At 45.7% G+C, this 20,154-nt stretch overlaps 1 protein-coding gene across 2 annotated transcripts in view; it reads left to right on the top strand.

Annotated features, from left to right (window-relative positions):
* Positions 1-9: 9 nt before the first annotated feature.
* PLEKHM1 (pleckstrin homology and RUN domain containing M1) overlaps positions 10-20,154 on the top strand; it is a 37,010-nt gene continuing 16,865 nt past the window's right edge. The window contains exons 1-4 of one of the 2 annotated variants that reach the window (XM_074320255.1): positions 10-253; positions 1,957-2,580; positions 8,968-9,379; positions 18,386-18,656. In XM_074320255.1, the coding sequence (XP_074176356.1) occupies positions 105-253; positions 1,957-2,580; positions 8,968-9,379; positions 18,386-18,656 (1,456 nt within the window). In that variant the 5' untranslated portion in view covers positions 10-104. Of the gene's footprint in view, positions 272-1,956; positions 2,581-8,967; positions 9,380-18,385; positions 18,657-20,154 lie in introns of both variants that reach the window. The other variant, XM_019719538.2, reaches the window with a different exon arrangement.

Raw genomic sequence — 20,154 nt, 5'->3', positions numbered from 1 at the left:
CCTAGGTCATCAAGAAGAAGCTAGTGGGATCCGTGAAAGCATTGCAGAGGCAGTATGTGTCCTCAGACACCGTGGTCACTAGTGAAGACGGAGATGCCAACACCATGTGCAGCGCCCTGGAGGCCGTGTTTATCCATGGCCTGCACGCCAAGCACATCCGAGCCGAGGCCGGAGGGAAAAGGAAGAAGAGTGCCCACCAGAAACCTCTGCCTCAGCCTGTCTTCTGGCCCCTCCTGAAAGCTGTCACCCACAAGTGAGATGAGCTGGGCAGGTTTGCTTTGGGGAAGAGCTTCAGAGTGGGGGACGCTGGGCTCTTCTCCAGCTGTGCGAGAACAACAGAGGCGCTCTGTGTTCTAGAATAGAGATGGCTGAGATAGAGGTTATTCTTAGACCAAGCCTCCTCAGCCCCTCAGCCCTCAGGGAACGGCCTGGGACTGCTTCGAGCCGCTGGGCTGGTCGCCCGTTAGCACGGGCTGCCTTTTTAGCACACCTTGGCAGAGTTACTTATTGGCAACAGGTCGTGAGGCCTGCAGAGCCTAAAATCTTTACTGCTCTGGCCCTTTACTGAAGTTTGCTCACCCCGCCTTAGAATGTTTGAACATCTGGGTGCTAAGTATTACACTCCTAACAAGGTATGGGTTGTTGTTTTTCCTTTTAAGTGGAATCCAGGTAGAGCATTTGAATACTCACCCTGAGATGCTTGTCTTTGTGGCCCTGCCCTTAACTGCCTGAGCTTTGGAGCAAGAAGCTGGCTGGCACTGTGCCTCTAAGGGCTATTAAATGCCACCTTCAGCACGAAAGTGCCTCGTCAGTCTCTAATCTTCCTTTCCATGCCTACTGCCACTGCCCTATCTCAGGTTCTCACCTCACTCCTGGGTGACAATGGCTTTCTAATTGTCCCCTTATCTCATTCTGTCTTTTCTTAACATTTACTGAGCTTAAGCCAACCGGAGCCAGTCACTGAGTCCTGCAGAGGACTGTCTGCACTCCTGTGCAGGAGACATGCACAAGGGACTGTGGGAGTCAGAGGGGGGCGGCATTTACATCAGACCAAGGCAATTGGGGACTGAGTTGGTCTGCCTGGGGTCTGGTCTTATCCAGGGCAACCTGTCCTGAAGTCTGCATAGCTGGAGTCAAGTCACTTTCCTGTGCAAAAACCTATAGCCACAGGCTCCCAAATGGTAGTCTAGAGACTGATTCCCTCATTTGGGGCCCCAGATTCTGTATCCTGACCAAGTTCCTCTGGTGTTTCTGAGACACTGCCAGGTGTGGGAACCATTGCCCCACTTTGCCTCACCGGTTTGATACTCAAGACCTTGCAGTACCTGTCTTTGCAACCAAATCACCCACTCCAACCTGTGTGGTAACTAGAGTGCTCCCCACTCCTGTTACAGGTCTGTTGCTTTCCTACCCTTTATGCCTTTTTTTTCTGTCAGTCCCTTTTGCCTAGAAGGTTCTCCTTCCCTCTTTCCCTGTTGAAATCCCACAAGGCCCAGCTCAGATACTGCCCTTTCTATGGCATTTTTCTTACTCCAACCCAGAAATGATTGCCCAGCCCCCACCCCAGCTCTGACAACAGGTGTGCCCTTGAAAGGTGCTCACTTGGATGGAGGGCAGGGACCATGTCTTTACCCCGTGTCTTCACAGCTCCAAGGACCTTGCATTTAAGGGGCCTTCCACAATAAACATGTCCTAGATGCAAGCAGATGGTATTGGGCCCAAGGGGTAGTTGTAATGACAGTGGCAATTATCCTTCATGGCAGCAACCTCAAAAAGTTGGGGGTTACAGCTTAATATTTCTCAGTTCCCCTTAGTACCCTATTTGCCAGGCAAGAAGTTTTCATGCCTGTGTCTAGTTGCAGTCATCGTTATCGGTGCTTGTCAGCCAGTGGATAAAACGGCCTCTCAGTGATTCAGAGTCATTTCTTGAGACAAGTCTGTTCTCCCCGTTCCCAGACACACCATCTCGGAACTGGAGCACCTGATCTTCGTGAGCACGGACGTGGGCCGCTGCCGGGCCTGGCTGCGGCTGGCCCTCAACGACGGCCTGATGGAGTGCTACCTGAAGCTGCTCCTCCAGGAGCAGGCCCGACTGTGCGAGTACTATCAGCCCACCGCCCTGCTTCGAGACGCCGAGGAGGGCGAGTTCCTCCTCAGCTTCCTGCAGGGGCTGACGTCCTTATCCTTTGAACTCTCCTATAAGTCTGCTATCTTGAACGAGTGGACGCTTACCCCACTGGCCCTCTCGGGGCTTTGCCCCCTCTCTGAGCTCGACCCTCTCGCTACCTCTGGTACAGAACTGCAGCGGAAGGAGTCTCTGGATTCCATTTCCCATTCCTCAGGCTCGGAGGACATCGAAGTCCAGCACTCTGGCCATAAGATCCGGCGGAACAGGCAGCTCACTGCCTCCTCCCTCAGCCTGGACACGGCCAGTTCATCCCAGCTCTCCTGCAGCCTAAACTCTGATAGCTGCCTCCAAGAGAATGGCTCCAAGAGTCCAGACCGTTCTGAGGAGCCCATGTCCTACGACTCAGACCTGGGGACAGCAAATGCCGATGATTCAGACCCATCTCTGCAAGAGTGAGTACCCGCCTACACTCCTTCCCTCTCTTCTTCCTTCCTCCTTTCTTCTCTTCCTCTTTCCCTTCCTCCTTTCCTTCCTTCCAATAGCATGTGATGACCTGTCACTGAGGGCTGACTTCTGTTAGGGCAAGAGAGACAAAGGGAACGTGTCTCTCTCTCATCAGGGACTCAGGGACGGGAGTTGCTGGGAGCTGTCACTAGAGGCAAAACGGGCAGTGAAGAGAATGAATTTAGTCGGGGCTCAGAGCTGGTTGAATAACCTTTGACAAGGTATTTAATCTCTCTGACACTCAGTATAAAATGCCGTTGTGTTGTCTTCATCTTGAAAGAAGGAAAGTACTAGTTCAAAGGTGTATTTACATAGATAAACAATACAATGACGCATGATGCACAAGGGTGATCTGTGACCTCACGGAAGACCTCCTGGAAGACACAAAACCAGAATGATGCCCGGAAGAGGTGTAGACAATGGGGCGAAGCGTGTGTGGAGGAGGAGTATGTGGAGCCGGGGCAGAGCCTTCTGTGGGCTTTTTAACATTATTTTTTGAATAGGTAATCTTTTTTTATGGTTAAAAAAAATCTACCATGTATACCGTGAAGTCTTTCCCACCCTCATAACTGTAGTTATTCATTTCTTGTATATTATTCCAATGTTTCTAAATGTATCTATAACAAATATGAATATACAGGTTTTAAAAATTTCTTTCTTCTATTCCCCCACCTCTTTCCACAAAAGCTAGTGTAAATACACTATTCTACACCTTGTTTTGGAAGAGGTCTTTTCGTATCAAAGCATACTTCATTTTTTTCCTATGGTATATTTTTCCATTGTATGAACATACTTTAGTGTATTTAAAGAACATTGGAATTCAGTGTTTTCAATAACCTTGTGCATGCAGTCTTTTTGTTCTCTGCAGTTATCTCTGTTTAGTAAATTCCCAGAAGCAAAACCGCTGAGCCAAAGGATAAATGAATTTGTAATTTTCACAGATAATTGCCTATTTAGACTTCATCAAGAATGTACCCATGTCGTCTCAGCCTTGTCAACAGACAGTATTATCAAGCTTTTGGTGTTTCTTGTCTAATCGGTTAAAAATGGTCACCTTTTATTAAGCATTTCCTTCACTTGGACGCACGTCCGTCAGCCTGTGTTTAGGACCTTTTTTTCCACACCTGCTGTTCCCTGCCCCCTCCCACCTTTGGTTCAAGTCGTTACAGAGTTCCCACCTGGTACGGAACACACAGGGTCAGGTAGCGAGATGGACTGGTTTGGAGCAGATCTAGTTTCAAGCGCTGTACCGCCACTAACAAGTCCAGTAACGTCAGGCAAATTGCTGACTCTTTTTGAGGTTCTCTTTTTTCCTCTTTAAAATGGAGATCCCTCAGAGAGCTGTATGAGGATCAAAGCAGATGTTAGGGAATTGTACACGTAAGAATGTCTGGTAGGCCCCAGAAATGGTTTCTGAGCACTGAGCGCATTAGATAGAATTTTCAAATGTCAAACGAAAGATTTAGATAGAACATGTTGGAAAGGAGCAGTCCCCAGCCCAGCATGGCTGGGCCTGTGGCGTGACTTAGGGTCACTCATGTGTCTTGGTCCTTCCTTGTCTCCCTCCTCCCACAGACCAGTCAGCCTTCTCTTTTGTCATGTGTTTGGCCTCTGTCTTCCACGAGTCTTGTGATTGGAAAATTCCAGCTTAATGTCATTGAACTGGTGACCATCCACCCTGTGTAGGAAGTGTTGTCCTGGATATTCTGGGGACCTCAAGGGAAGCGGGTCAGGATGTCCAGACCGACACTGGACAGTGATGTGAGGAAGCAGCACATACTAAGCACCCAGATGCACAAACACACATCCAGCTCCATCACTCGTAGAGCTGCGCTTGAAGTCGGTCTGAGCGTCCACAGAGACCAGCGTTCCTTGGAGTGTATATGTCAAGGATAAAAGATTCTCACCAGCACTTAAGAGCTCACTTCATCTATTTTTATTATATTACTTAAATGTTTATAACTTAAAATTAGTCATAAATACTTTGTACTTATAACTCGTACAACTATAAAATCAAAACATCTGCAAATTAAACAAAATACAAAACACCTAACATTCCAAATGAAGTTTATTAATAGAATTTTTTGTGCTGAAACCAAATTGCAGTTTGCCTTGCAAAGAGAGGATTGACTGCCCTGAGTAGCTTCTTTTGTGTTTGTTGGGTCTGAATTAAAATTATCACTAGAACTACAGTCTGGTGGTTAAGAATGTGGACTCAGAAGCCAGACTCCCTGAGTCTTTCATTAACCAGCTTTTTTACCTTGGGCAAGTTACTCAATCTTTCTGACCTCTATGTCATCATCTGTAAAATGGGGCTAAGAATGCTTCAAAGACATGCAGGGAAGACTAAATGAGTTAACATCATCGGAAAAGTGCTTAGAGCAGTGCCTGACACATAGTGAGTGCCCAATAGGTGGTGTCATTGTCATTCACTGCTGAGTACCTGTGCCATCAGTTCTACTACTTGTCTCTGTAAACACTGCTACAAAACCCTGGTTAGTAATGTTTGTCAGATGACGTCATGAGGCCTTCCCTTGGGGGACATGATTCTGAGCATATATGCAGCCCACCTTTGTGCATTTATTAGTGGTCCTTGACTGCCAAGTAGTACCCTGTAGCAGCAACACAGTAGTCCACATGTTCAGGAAAACCAGGCTCAGAATCACTTGGCAGGGGTTCTTTTTAAGGTGGCCATCCAGAGTCTCCAGGCCATGCTTTTTATATTTATTTCACATATACACATGTATGTACACATACATACATGTGTATATAATAATATACTTCTTCAGATTACTTTCTAAATGAAAGCACAATGTTTCAAATTTTTTGAAGAGAAAGTTTTTTTAAAACACTGCCCTGAGCAGGACAGAAGTGGAAGGACTATAGCAGTTTCACTGTTTCCTTTTTATGTTGCATTTTCTTCAAAATTTTTGAAAATTTTCTTTCTTTTCCTTCAAAATCTCAGCTCTAGCACTTTTTCCACTTGATGTACCTGTCTCTCTTCTCTCTGAGTCCTGAAGACCGGAGCTGATTCTGGTGAAGCTCCATGAACTTGATTTCACCTTGACCTTGGTTTTGATTTGGTGGAAGTTCTGATTTATCACACAAGCTTCTTGCTGTTTGGTGGCATTTCTTTAGGAATTAAGTAACTTACGTATTTAACATCCAGTCTACTCTATCTTTAAAACCTGTCTTAGAGATTAGGATTTATTTATAACTGATAACCATTTTGGTAATGCTAATGAGTATTTCCATAATTCCACTCCTTTCTTTAGATTTTTCTATTTGTGTGCATGGAGGCTAAGCAGTCTTATCAGTGATAATAAAAACAGCTGCAATAACAAACTGAGGTTAACATTTCTCAAGTCCTTAACTTGTGTAAGACACTCTGCTAGGCATTTTATCTATATTATCTCATTTTATCTTTGTCATAGTCACAAAAGTGGGTGCTGATACCATGCCTGCTTTACAGAGAAGGGAATTAAATCTATGAACTTTAGTTACCGGTTTGGGGGCTCTCAGCAATGTGCTAACCAAGGCCAGGAGGACTCTGGCACCCTGCTTTTATTCACTCACTTCATCACCTCTCAGGAACCCATGAGGAGCTGGGACCTCACAGGGGACATTTGTCAAAAGTCTGTCTCCCAAGTTCATTTCAGAAGGTGGCCCCATTCTGTTACAGTGGTTCAGACGCATATAACCAGTTAGGAAGTGTCCCTTCCTTCTTTGCTTGGAAATTAGCCCTTTGTTTCCAGAACTTATCATTGCCTCCTCCCTGCAACTTGCACTCCTGGATTTGTATCAGTTTTTAGAGTGAGGCCTTGGAGCAAGAACCAGCACCCCCCTGCCCCCCCCCATGACTATTCCACGAACACGTTTCTCTGATAGGTCACCTTCTTGTTTATTGAGATATGATTTACATACCATAAAATTCATCATTTTAAAGTGTGTAATTCAGTGGTACATTTGCAAGGTTGTGCAACATCACTAACTAATCCAAGAATACTTTCCTCACCCTGTAAGGAAACCCTCCCCCATCAGTTATGGGTTTGCCTATTTGGGGCATTTCATATCAATGGAATCAGTATGTGGCCTTTTGTGACTGGCTTCTTTCACATAGTATATTTTCAAGGTTCATCTGTGTTGTAGCGTGTATCATGACTGAATAATATCCCATAGTATGGATATACCACAGTTGGTTTATATGTTCATAAGTTAGTTAATTGACAGGGGGCTGTTTCCCACTTTTTGGCTGTTGTGATTAATATTGCTGAGAACATTCATGGACAAGTCTTTGTGTGAACGCATGTTTTTAATTCTCTTGAGTGTATACCCAGGAGTAGAATTCACAAGTTATATGGTAACTTTGTTTAACTTTTTGAGGAATTACCAAACTGCTCAACACAGAGGCTGCACCATTTTATGTCTCCGCCAGCAGTGTATGAGGGTTTCAGTTTCTCCACATTTTTGCCAACATTTGTTAGTCTCTGTCCTTTTTTCGTTATAGCCATCCTAGTGGGTATAAAGCAGTATTTCATTGTGGTTTTGATTTCTCTTTCACTGCTGTCTAATGATACTGAGCATCTTTTTATGTTCTTATTGGCCATCTGTACATCTTTGGAGTAATGTCTTTTCATCTCTTTTGCCTATTTTTAAATTGGGTTACTTGTCTTTTTATCATTGAGTTGTAAGAGTGCTATACAGTCTAGATACTAGACCCTTATATATATATATGATAATATTTGCATATAAGATACGAAAATATTTTTCCTATTCTGTGGGTTGTCTTTTCACTTTCTTGGTAGTATGTTTTAAAGCAAAGTTTTTAATTTTGATGAAGTCCAATTTCTCTCTTTTTTATTGCTTGCTTACGCATGAGATATCATATCTAAGAAAACATTGCCTAATCCAAGATATGAAGATTTACACCTGTTTCCTTCTAATAGTTTTATAGTTTTAACTCTTACCTTTAGGTCTTTGATCCATTTTGAGTTCATTTTTTTATATGGTGTGAGAAAGGAAGTCCAATTTCATTCTTCTGTATGGAGCTATTCCCTTACCCCAGCACCATTTGTTGAAAACACTATTCTTTCCCCATTGAAATGTTTTGATGCTCATATTGAAAATCAGTTTGCCCATAAATGTGTGGTTGGTCACCAGTTTTTGATTAGAATGTCTTGGAGTGTTCAGCTAGAAGACACTCATGTAAAACCTTGAGTTCTAAAATCCTAGTTCGTGTAAACTCACATTAAGGGGAGTCGGATGTGTCTTCTGGACCCAGTCTGAGCCATTAGGGCAGATGTGTGCAATCTTCCGGGCTTCAGACAGCTTTGTTATCTGACCCTGCATTCATCCATGGCAGACTCGCCTGGATTCATGAGCAGAGGAGGAGATAGGAAACAGGTTTACTTCAGAAATGGAATTTGGATTCTCAGAAGCCTGAGGAGAGGGAGGGTGGAAGAACCACTAGCTTGTGCGCATTCCAGAAAGCCCAGAAGTATGTTTTTGTGCATGTCTGCGTGTGTGTATGTGTGTGCATGCACATACTTGTGCGCATGTGTGTATGTACATAAAGGCAGAAACACTGGGTCCCTGTGGCCCCAGCAGCGCCACTTAGGGGCAGGAAGAGCAAGTCCCCTTGGGAGCAGTGAGCAGGTGCACACCCCGTGTGTCCTGGTGTACACACTCTTATGCCTTGTGTACACTGATCTCCAGCAGCGCTTTCTGGCAACGGGAGCCTTGTCTGACTCCACACCCAGTCCAGCTCTGAGGTAGACCATCCCCTGCACCTCACCCCAATCCTGCCACCCAGTTGCTGTTCCACGAACAAAGTGGGTCCTCACTTCAGCTAAGTCCATAGCCCAGGAGTGGAGTCTTGATGCACCCGCTGCTGTGCTGCTGGGGAGCCGAGCTCTGAGACACCCTGGTCACGGAGGCTCTGCCGCAGTCGGCTTGGGGAAGTGATTGCCCACGCATCCGTCAGCTCTGCAAACTCTCCAGGCCCGCGGTGAGCCTGTACAGAAGGCAGAGGCAATCAGTTCGCATTCACATCAAGCCCTTTTTCTCAAAATGTTTTGTGAGCTTTCTCACCTGAGATCCTGGGCTCCACAAGTCACCTGCCCACCCAGTCTGCTTCCGTCTCAGCTGGGGAGGAACTCTGGGAGGGGGGGGGGGTCAGAGGAGGAGGGCTGTGGATGATGCAGAGAGTGTTGTTTGTTTCATTTCGTTTTGTAAATCACAAAACAGCAGTTTTCCATTCTTCCCACTGCCCCAGTAGCCTCCGGCATTCTAGCTGACAACCTGTCACACAGGTTTCTTTGTTCAAAAACTTCTAGGGTGTTGTCGGAATTCAGCAAAGCCCAGGTAAACTGTGTGCCAAGCAACAGACTGAGCGGAGACCCGGACATTCCCACACTGCAGGCCTCCCCGTCCCTCCACGGCTTCTGCCTGCACGCCAGTACGCACCCACACTTTGCTGTGCCTGCAGAGCACCCCCCTGCCCAGGCAGCCTCTGGCCCTCGAGACGGTAGCCACCAGCAGGAGCCAGTTTCCCAGACACCTGGCACCCTGGGCTTGCAGCATCTGGGCACTGCCCAGGCTGTCCCTTCAGAGAGCACGTCAGACCAGCAGCCTTCTAGTCCTGTGAGAGAGACGACCACAGCCGTCGGCCAAGGGAGTGGCTGGCAGAAGCCTTCGGTGGATGACGGAGCTGTACTGAGCCTTGTGGTTTCCTCATCCATCAGTCCGGTGAGTGGTCCAGGCTGTTCAGGGGGAGATCTTGGTGAAATGTCTCAGAATGGTCTGTGCCTTCGCTCCGGTAGCCCCCTCTCCCTATGTGGTGTAGTGTCGATAGCATCATGATGACGGAGCTAATGTTTCCTGTGTGTGAGTTGTGGAAATGAGCCAGGCACTGTGCCAATCCCTCCCATGGGTACCTGCTGTCGTCTTCACATCCACCCTGTGAGAAGATAACTCTCATCTGACCACAGACCGTCTGCTCTTAACCACTGCCACTTAGCTCATGGCCTTGGGCAAGGAGCTGCACCTCACTGAGCCTTGGCTTCCTCTTCAGTACTTATTAGTATTGAATTAATATTGTTAGGTGATACCAGGCTTCGAAAATGCTCGTTTTGCACATGAGCCAGACTTAGAACTGCACTATGCAATTTGACAGCCGCTAGCCCCCTGTGACTACTGAGCACTTAAAATGAGGCCAGTCTGAATTGAGATAAGCTGTGTAAAACAAACATTGGATTTTGAAGATTTAGTGTGGAAAAAGAAAACGTAAAATTTCTCATTAATAATTTATTGATTGCATATTAAAAAGAAAATATTTTGATATATTGGGTTAAATAAAATATATGAATAAAATTCATTTCACCTGTTTCTTTTTACATTTTTTAAAAATGTGGCTACTAGAAGCTGTGTGGCTCACATTGCATTTCTGTTGGACAGCGCTGTTCTAGAATAAGCCAGTCCGGTATGTTGATAACTTGAGGGAAGCCAGCCCTGGGAATGTCCTGGAGAGAGCCATGCATAGTGAGGCTTGAGAACCACTGGCCTAGTGAAGCAGTAGTCAGAGCTGTGAAGCCAAGCTCTTTGGCCACGTCACATGTGTCCTTGTGCATGGAACGCAGAGGTAGGAGTTTGTATGCACGTGTGCACACGGACACACACAGCCTGGAGTTTATCCCAGCTGCAGTCTGGGGCTCATGTTGGGGCACAGTTTACTTTTTCAGCTCCATCCATGCATTCTTTCCTTTGGCCTGGAGCTTCCAGGTCCTATTACTCAGGGTGGGACCAGGATCATGAAACAGACTAGAAGAGGCACACCCCGCCCTTTTTAAAACAGCTTTTTGAGGTATAATTCACATACCATATAATTCACCTAATTCAGGTACATAATTAAATTTTTTAATATATTCACAGGACTTTGCAACCATCACCATAATCTAATTTTAAACATTTTCATCCCCCATAAAAGAAACCCCTACCCATTAGCAGTCACTCCCTAACCTCTCCCTTCCCCCTACCTTTCTTCCCTCAACTTCTGGCAACCACTAATCTACTTTGTCCATAGATATGGTATTCTAGACTTACCACTTATTGAATCATATACTATGTAACCTTTCGTGATTGATTCTTTCAATTAACATAATGTTTTCAATGTTAACCCATGTTGTAGCATGTAGCCGTACTTCATTCCTTTGTATCACTGAGTAATATTCCATTGTAGATTCCACTGTATGAATATGTCACATTTTACTTATCCCTTCATCAGTTGACAGACATTTGGGTTTTTTTCCGTTTTTTGATTGCTGTGATCAATGCTGTAATGAACATTCATGTTCCAATTTTTGGGTGGACATATGTTTTTAATTCTCTTGTATACATACCTAGCAGGGGAATTTTTGGATTATATGTTAACTCCTTATCTAACGTTTTGAAGAACTGCCAAACTAAAGTTTTCCAAAGGAGCTGATGCATTTTATATTCCTACCATCAGTATATTCCTGTAATTGTCTTTTTAATAATAACATAGTTATTATTATTATTATTACATAATAGTTATTATTATAATATAATAATAGTTATTATTACTGCCATCCTAATGGGTGAGAAGTGGTATCTCATTATGATTTTGATTTATATTTCCCTGGTGGCTAATGATACTGAACATCTTATCATGTGCTTATTGGCCATTTGTGTATCTTTGGAGAAATGTCTATTCAGAACCTTTGCCCATTTTTAAATTGAGTTGTCTTTTTACTGTTGAGTTATGTATCTAAGTACCCATTTCCTAATCCGAGGTCATAATGATTTACTTGTATGTGTTCTACTATAATTTTTATAGTTGTTTAGATCTGTGATCCGTTTTGAGTTAATTTTTATATGTGGGGTAAAGATGAGTTCCAGCTTCATTCTTGTGCACGTGGATATACAGTTGCACCAGCATATGTATTGAAAAGACTGTTATTTCCCCCTTTTAAACATTTCTGAGGAATGATGGATTCTAAGTGCCCAGGTCCTCAGCGTGCACCCCAGTGAGTAATTATATGTGATGTACACTGTGTCACCACCATCCAGATCAAGAAACAGAACATTTCCAGCCACCTGAACATTTCCAGCTCCCTCCTGCCTCTCGCAGTCATTGCTCCCTCTAACGAGGGAGCCATTTTGCCTTGTAGCACCATAGATTTATTTATCCTGTCATTGAACTGCATACAGATGGAATCATGCACGCCGTACACCTGTGCTGCTAGCACTGAACATTATCTCTGTGAGAGGCATCTGTACAAAAGCATGAGGCTATGGTTTGATCTTTTCCATTGATCTGTAGTATTCCGTCGTGAGAATGTAGCACAATAATTTATTTATTCTCCTGCTACCAGACATGTGGGTTGTTTCCAGGTTTTTTACTATTATGAAGAAAGCTGCTGTGAACATCCTCGTACTTGCCTTGGACCCATTTCTGTAGGTATATATCTAAGAGTGGAATCGCTAGGTCATTGGGTAGGCATGTGTTTAGCTTCAGTAGCTGCTGCCAAACAGTTCTCTAACAGTGCTTTTACTGATTTATCCTCCTGTTTGCAATCTATGAGCGTTTTCATTGTTCTTTATCTAGCCAATGATGTCATTGATCTTTTTAATTTTAGCTACTCTAATACGTGTGTAGTGGTAGCTCACTGTGGTTTTAATTTGCGTTTCCCTGATGACTAATAATATTGATACCTTTTCATTTGCTTATTGGCAATTTGATCCTCTTGTGTAAGTGTCTCAGTCATTGTTTTATTCGCAGGATGAATGAGGTGTATTTTCCTTATTGGTTTGTAGGAGCTCTTTATATATAATAGGTTTTTCTTTTATTGGAACACAAAATATGTGTAGCAAATGTCTATGGCTTGCCTTTTAAATCTCTTAATAGTATCTTTGGTTGAACAGAGGTTCCCAATTTTTTTAATGATCTTCAATTTATCAATCTTTCTGTATATGGTTAATGTGTTACATGTCTCTTTTAAAAATCTTTGTCTACCTCAAGGCTATGAAAGCTATGAAAATCCCTGTATTTTCTTCTAGAAGCTTATGTTTTACCTTTTACAATGAGGTTTATGATCCGTCTGGGATTAATTCTGTATATGGTGTGAGACAGGAGTCAAAGTTCATGTTTTTCCGTGTGGATATCTGATTGACTAGCACCATTTATTGAATATGACTATGTAAACCATGTAACTGTAAATGAAGGGCAGACTCCATTTTCACTATCCCAAAGACTGCTTCAGGGCCCAGAATGTCACAGAACCCTGGAGGTTGGGACTAAGAAACTGCCAACACACACTGGAGGTTGAGGGAAGAAAGGCTCTACAACCCCTGGCTTGAGCAGGGGACAGAGGGATGTCCTGTAGGGACAGTGGCTCCACAGAATGCTGCTGACCATGTTAAGTTCACTCCTGTCCAGGGTCTGGCTTCTGCTTTGCCGGCTCAGGCATTCTTTCTTGCGAGGGTCCCAGAGCTGATGGGACAGGGCAGCTCAACTCGTTAACGAAGGTCCTCCTCCACTCACCAAGTTTTCACCCACTGGCCTCCTTGCAGCTCCTAGCAGAGCAAGCCCCTTCCAGCCCTGGGTGTTTCCACCTTCTGTTCCCTCTGCCGGGATCCTTTCCCGACTCCTGCTTTTCCTCACTGTTGCCTCAGCCGTCCCTGACCACCCTGCCTTCAACGCACCATCCCAGTGACTCCTTCCCATTTACCTGCTTCACTTTGTCGGTAGCACTCATCACTATGTGAAATTAATTGTATTTTCTCTTTATTTGTCTACTTGTTTATTTTCTATCTTCCTGACTAGAGTATTAGCTCCACGATATGAAAGACCATGTCTATTCACTTCTGTATTGTCAGCTTCGAGCACTGGACCTCGGAGAAAGTAGGTATCAATGAATAGTTCTTGAACTCTCCTGAGACTCTCGAAATGCCAGCTTGTGTATTTACACTGAGAAGTACCTCATCAAGTGCAGGAGTGGCCAGGTTGGTCGGACCAGGGCAGGCCCCGTGCAGGCCTCGGGGGGGTCTGCTTGCTGGAGGGTTGCTTGGGTAACGTGGACTCAAAGCAGCTGCTGCCGAGTCCAGCTGGAGCACCTCGGATGCTCGCCCCTCCCCGAGTCTGCCTCCACAGGGGCGTTGTGGGTCCCTTCATTCCTCCACTCTGTAGGCATCCCAGCACCCCGTGCAGCCTGCCTGCTCACACTGGCCTGGTGGCCTCCCTGCCTTTGGCCAGGGTGGGTGGGGCTGTGCCCTGCATGCTGCCTCTATGGTTCTCATCTCTCTATGCTTCCGTCACTTAGTCACTGCTATTTATTTGACACTTTGAGAGGGGGGGGTTCACTGTCAACTTTTATAACCCCAAGAGCCATTCAGTCTTTCATTAAATTTGTTTTAAAAAATCATTCAATACAAAGCCCTTGCAATGGGCCAAACACCATGCTTGGTCCAGTGATGGAACAGGACAGACAAGGGCCCTGCTCGCTGGGGATCGACACTAGATTAGACATCATAATTATGCTGTGATAAGTGCTGGGAAGGAGGGGTGCAGGGAGTGGGGGAGCACACTAGGGTGACTGTGTTTGTGGGACCTGGAGGGATGTGACTTGGTTTCTCAGCGTAACTTGCAGAGGACAGTCTGAATTCTAAAACGTGGCCCTAATCACTGCCCTCACGCTCCTACGGCACATGGTCCCCTCCTCCAGGTAGGGGTACAGGCAGTCCCTTTGCCTGACATAATAAGGGCACACTGGACAAAAAATGCTTTTTGAAAGCGGTCCCGAGACCTGGTATCCCTCCTCAGCTAGACTCCTGCCTGGGCTTAGCAGTTGTATAAAGCATCCTGATGCCTTAGTAACTCAGGGGACAGTCCTCTCTCTTGGATCCCTGGCAGCAGGTGGTGCTCTGTCTGAGATCCTTCATCAATGGCGATTTTCCCTCCACTGTTCAAGGGGCAGGGAACTGGCCAGATGTGGGCCCCTGCGTGAGCAGGAGGTAGGAAGGCGGTGTGAGAGGGGAGCGAGAAGGGAGACAGTGATGTGCTCCCTTCTCCCCCCTCCCTCCCCACTGTATAACTGGGGGCCTGGTGTGGGGCACAGCCCCAGACCTCAGTCCAGGCCTCTGTGTGCAGAAACTCCAAGGACCCAGTGTTCCCACTGTTTTTCTCCATTGCTTAAAAGAACAAAAGGTTTTCCCTAGAGTATTATTTCCCGGCAGCTGACCTGTGGTCACTGATGTGTGTCTGACCATTTCCTTGTAGTCTCCCTCTCCTCCACGGAAACAGGAGCCCTTACCAGTGAGCGTGCATCGTCTTAGAATTCACCTTTTCCTTCCTTCCAGTTCCCTTGCACCACCCTCGTTATTTTACATTAAAGATGTTCACAAAGTCAAGATTTATTCCCTTATCTATTATAACGCTGTGCAACTCACAAAGAAAAAGGACCGTTCCAAACAGCTTCATAGGTGCTAGGATGGCGTTGAGCACAGAACGCCATGAGAGCCCAAGGCTGCAGGGGTCCCTAACCCAGCTGGGGAGGTGGGAGGGGGCAGGTTGGGAATGAGTAAGGAAAGCTTCCAGAAGGAAGTGGTGGATGACCCCTGAGTTGAGTCTTAAGGGATCGTGGTCTCTCCCATTAGGGCCATTAGCAGGAGCTGAGAGGTCACAGGATTTCCCAGGGATGTGTGCCAGCTTCCATGGAGCTGCCTAAACAGCCATGCCCATTTTCCTTGAGGAGTTCCCCTGGGTCTCAATGACCTAGGCAGGCTTTGTTCAGAATCCTGTGTGGTAAATGGTCCCCAGTAGCCACCCTGAGTGACACATTGTCCTGTCACTGGCAGAAGGAAGCACCTGCCAAGTCTGAGGGTTTTCAGAGGAAGCCCTAGAGGTCCAACTCTGTGAGGTCCCCCCAGGCCCCTGACTCCGAACTCCCACTCTGGGCTTAGGGAGTCCTATAGCACCTGAATTGATTAAACTGTCTAAACCAATCCTTCTGGTGCAGCCCCAGCCCTGCTCCCCTTCCCTGTCTAGGTGAGCAGGGAGAGTAGTCTTGATTTCGGGGTTGGAAATAGCAACATCAGGGTGAGGTTGGTGGCGCTTAGGAAAACAGCTGGGTTGGTCCCACCCCTTGCATGACTCATTTCCTCTGTGTAGACAGCCACATAGGGCAGCCAGCTTCTTTGCCTCTGCTTTTCCACACTTGGGCACAGAAAGACAGGGAGTGCTTGGAATAGTGAAGAAAAGAACTAGAATCCAGTCCCACAAGCCCCCTGACCCCAGACCCACCCCACCTCCCCCAGCCAGTGAGCAGCTTCAGCCTCGGAGAGACAGCAACAGAAGGAAAGGCATAAGGCCGGGGGGCCTCGGGCCTGCTTGGAAGTAGGGAGAGGCAGAGGCGGTCAGTGAGGACTCAGTCCTGCTTGCCCATGCCTCCCTTATCTCACCCCCTGCAAGCAGGGCCAGAACACTCTACATCCCTTGGACAAATGGATATCCACATAGGAAAGAGTAAAGGTGGACCCCTTCCCCACGCCATGCATAACAATTAATTCAAAATAGATCATAGACCTAAATATGAGACCTAAAACTATAAAGCTCTTAGCAGAAAACACAGGAGTAAATCTTTGTGACCTTGGCTTAGGCAATGGTTTCTTAAGCATTTTGATACACATCAGAAGCACAGAGACAGAAGGAAAAATAGATGAATTAAATTTCATCAAAATTTTAAAAATGTGTGCCTTAAAGTGCACCATCAAGAAAGTGAAAAGACGACCCGCAGAACTGGGGAAATTATTTGCAAGTCATGTATCTGATAAGGGCCTAGTATCCAGAATATATAAAGAACCCTTACAACTTGTATTTGTTTCCTAGGGCTTCTGTAACCAAAGTATCATAAACTGGATGGCGTGAAACAACAGAAATGTATTCTATGCGACTTCTGGAGACTAGAAGTCCAAAAGCCAGATGTTGGCAGGGTTGGTTCCTTCTTGAGGTTCAAGGAAGAATCTGTTCTGTGCCTCTCTCTTAGCTTCTGGTGTTGCCAGCAACCCTTGGCATTCCTTGGCTTACAGATGCGTCACTCCGATCCCTCCCTCTGTCGCCACATGGCCTTCTCCTTCTGTGTCTCTGTCTTCACTTGACATTCTTCTCTGTGCAGGTGTCTTCTCTTATAAGGACACCATTCACATTGGATGAAGGGCCCACCCGACCCCAGTATGACCTCATCTTAACGAATGACATTTGCAACAACCCTATTTCCACATTAGTTCACATTCTGAGGCACTAGGGGATTTCAATATATCTTTTTTTTTTTTAAACTCCTTTTTTTTTTTTTTGGATTTTATTGGGGAAGGGGAACAGGACTTTATTGGGGAACATTGTATACTTCCAGGACGTTTTTTCCCAGTCAAGTTGTTGTCCCTTCAGTCTTAGTTGTGGAGGGTGCCATTCAGCTTCAAGTTGTTGTCCTTTCAATCTTAGTTGTGGAGGGCGCAGCTCAGCTCCAGGTCCAGTTGCCGTTTCTAGTTGCAGGGGGCGCAGCCCACCATCACTTGCAGGAGTTGAACCGGCAGCCTTGTGGTTGAGAGCCCGCACTCCAACCAACTGAGCCATCTGGGAGGCAGCTCAGCTCAAGGTGCTGTGTTCAACCTTAGTTGCAGGGGGCAGAGCCCACCATCCCTTGCGGGACTCGAGGAATTGAACTGGCAACCGTGTGGTTGAGAGCCCACTGGCCCATGTGGGAATCGAACTGGCAGCCTTTGGAGTTAGGAGCACGGAGCTCCAACCGCCTGAGCCACTGGGCCAGCCCTTCAATATGTCTTTTGGAGGGATATGATATAACCCATAACAACACAAGAACAAAAAGACAAACCAATTTAAAAATGCGCAAAGGATGTGAATAGACATTTCTCCAAAGGAGATATACAGATGATCAATAAGCCCATGAAAAGATGCTCAGTGTCATTAGACATTAGGAAAACTCAAATCAAAACCATGAGATTGTATTTTACACGCATCGGATGGCTATAATAAAAAAAACAGTAACAAATGTTGTAGAGGACGTGGAAAAATTGTAACCCTCATACTGGCTGATGAGAATGTAAAATGGTATAGCCACTTCGGGAAACAATTTGTAAGTTCCTCAAAAAGTTAGACCTAGTTACCATATGACTTATCAGTTCCACTCTTAGGTATGTACCCAAGAGAATAGGAAACGTCCACACAAATGTGTGCGTGAATGTCCATAGCAGCATTGTTCATGATTGCCAAAATGTGGTATGTCCATACATTGGAATATGATTTGGTAACATAAAGGAATGGAGTACTAATAAATGCTACAACGTGGCTGAACCTTGAAAACATTACGCTAAGCAAAAGAAGCCAGACACAAAAGACCACATGTTCTAGGATTCTATTTATACGAAATGTCCAAAATGGACAAATCTATAGAAACAGAAAGTAAGATTGTTGGTTGCCTAGAACTGGAGTGGTTGAGAGGAAATAGGGAGTGATTGCTAATGGGTACGGGGCTTATTTACGGAGTCATGAAAATGTTCTAAACTTAGGTTGTGGTGATGATTGCACAACTCTGGATAGCATAAAACTATTGAATTGTGTGCACTTTGAATGGGTTGATTTTATGGTATGTGAATCATGTCTCAATGAAGATGTTTTTTAAAAAACTTTCAAAACAGCGTATGTCTTTACTTCTTTCCCAATAGAAAAGCAAGAGCTGGATCTCAGAAGATGACTTCTACCGGCCTCCCCAGGAACCAGCCACAGAGAGCCCGTCACATGGCTCCGTAGCTTCTTCCAGAGGGTCTCCAGAGTCAAGGCCTGGTCTTCTCAGGCATTTTTCTCAAGGACCAAAAAAAAGCTCCTCCATGGGAGCATTAGACGAGGCTTGTGTGCCTTCTCCAGAAAGCGGAAAAAGCAAGGCAGCCGCGACGCAGGAACATAAGAACTTCAGGGTGGTGCACCGCCGGCAGATGGGTAGGTGACGGCAGAGTTCTGGGGTGGCCTCACTGCAGGGACGCTGCCCGTCAGAAAGCAGTTCTGAAGTCCTCTTTTCCATTACCAGTTGGGTGGTGTCTTCTCACAAGAAAAGCCTCATCCCAAAATGTAATGAGGAGCACCCTTGCTGAGTAATTCAGGAAAGCATTTGAGGAAAAATAGTACGTTTTTTCATACAATCTTAATAACGCCATGCCCCAAATTGCCTACAGACTGAAAAAATACTGTTTCATATATTGGAATGGAAAACATTTTCTCTGAAGCTACCCTATAAATCTTATTTTACAGAACCCTTGATTCTGTCTGTAGCCCAGAGAAAACCCTGCCTCTTGAAGGCCCAGGAGTTTCAAGTGCTCCTTCCCAAGGCCTTTACCTTAGACAGTTTACTCAACAGCTCTGGGGGCTTAATCAGATCAACTGTTTGTTCAGTGTCCTCCCTGTGCTGTTTACAATGAGGCCAGCTGGATCGCATGTAACACCCTGTGACATTCCAGAAAGCGTTAAATAGCCATAACCAAATTTTTCTGTAACCCTCATAAATGGGCTTCCTCTTTCAAACAAACAAAAAAGTGTGCCCTAGACTCAGTCTCTTTGTCTCATTTTCTGTTTACAGTGACCCAGCAGAGAATTCTGGCCAAGTTCCTGGGGGCCTGGCTGAGGGAGGGAGTACGGGTAGACTCCTGATCGCCACGCTGGCTTCTTGTAGGTTTTCCTGTCAGAAAAACCTACACGATGGTTGTAACCATGCCAGAGGAGGTGTGCTTTGTGCCTGGCCATCGGGTTTCCTGAGGGGTAGGAAGACCCACTACAATGGTTTGAAATCTCCAAGGCTGGTCCAGGCGGAGAGAGAGAATTGTGTATTGTTTGGATCTCTTGGTTGGCAGTAGGCGCCCCGGGATCCGGGAGCATTGAGCAGTATGTGCTACGTGGGCACCCACTCACTCACTCAGCAAATAGTTATTAACACCTGTGATGTGTCAGGCGCTGTTTCAGGTGCTCATGACATGGCAGGAAACAGCAAAGTCCCTGTCTTCATGGGACTTCCATTCTAGTGAGAGATAGGAAATAAGAAAATTACCAAGTAAACGTACACGTATACTATGGGCAGGTGATCGTAAAAGCTATGGAGAACAATAAATCGGGGAGTACCAAGGTGGGGAGTGCACTGTTTCCTATAGGATGGCCAAGGGAGCCTCACAAATCAGGTGGCATTTGAAGAAATGTGAAAGAAGGGAGGGAAGGAGGCACGAGGCCATCTCTGGTTTAAGCAGGGAGACCAAATGCAAAGATCCTGCAATGAGAACGTGCTTGACGTGTCCAGGAAACAGTGGAGATCAGAATAGCTGGAAGAGAGGAGGTCAGAGTGACGGCGTGCCTCTGGGCTTTGGCTCTGAGGGAGATCGCAGCTATTGCAGGGTTTCAAACTGATGGGCATGATCTGACTTACATTTTAAATGGGGGAGTCATCCTGGCTCAT

This window comes from Rhinolophus sinicus, linkage group LG15 (genome assembly GCF_036562045.2).
Source record: "Rhinolophus sinicus isolate RSC01 linkage group LG15, ASM3656204v1, whole genome shotgun sequence".
In the NCBI taxonomy this organism is placed as follows: Eukaryota; Metazoa; Chordata; class Mammalia; order Chiroptera; family Rhinolophidae; genus Rhinolophus; species Rhinolophus sinicus.
This window is presented reverse-complemented; position numbering and strand designations above follow the sequence as displayed.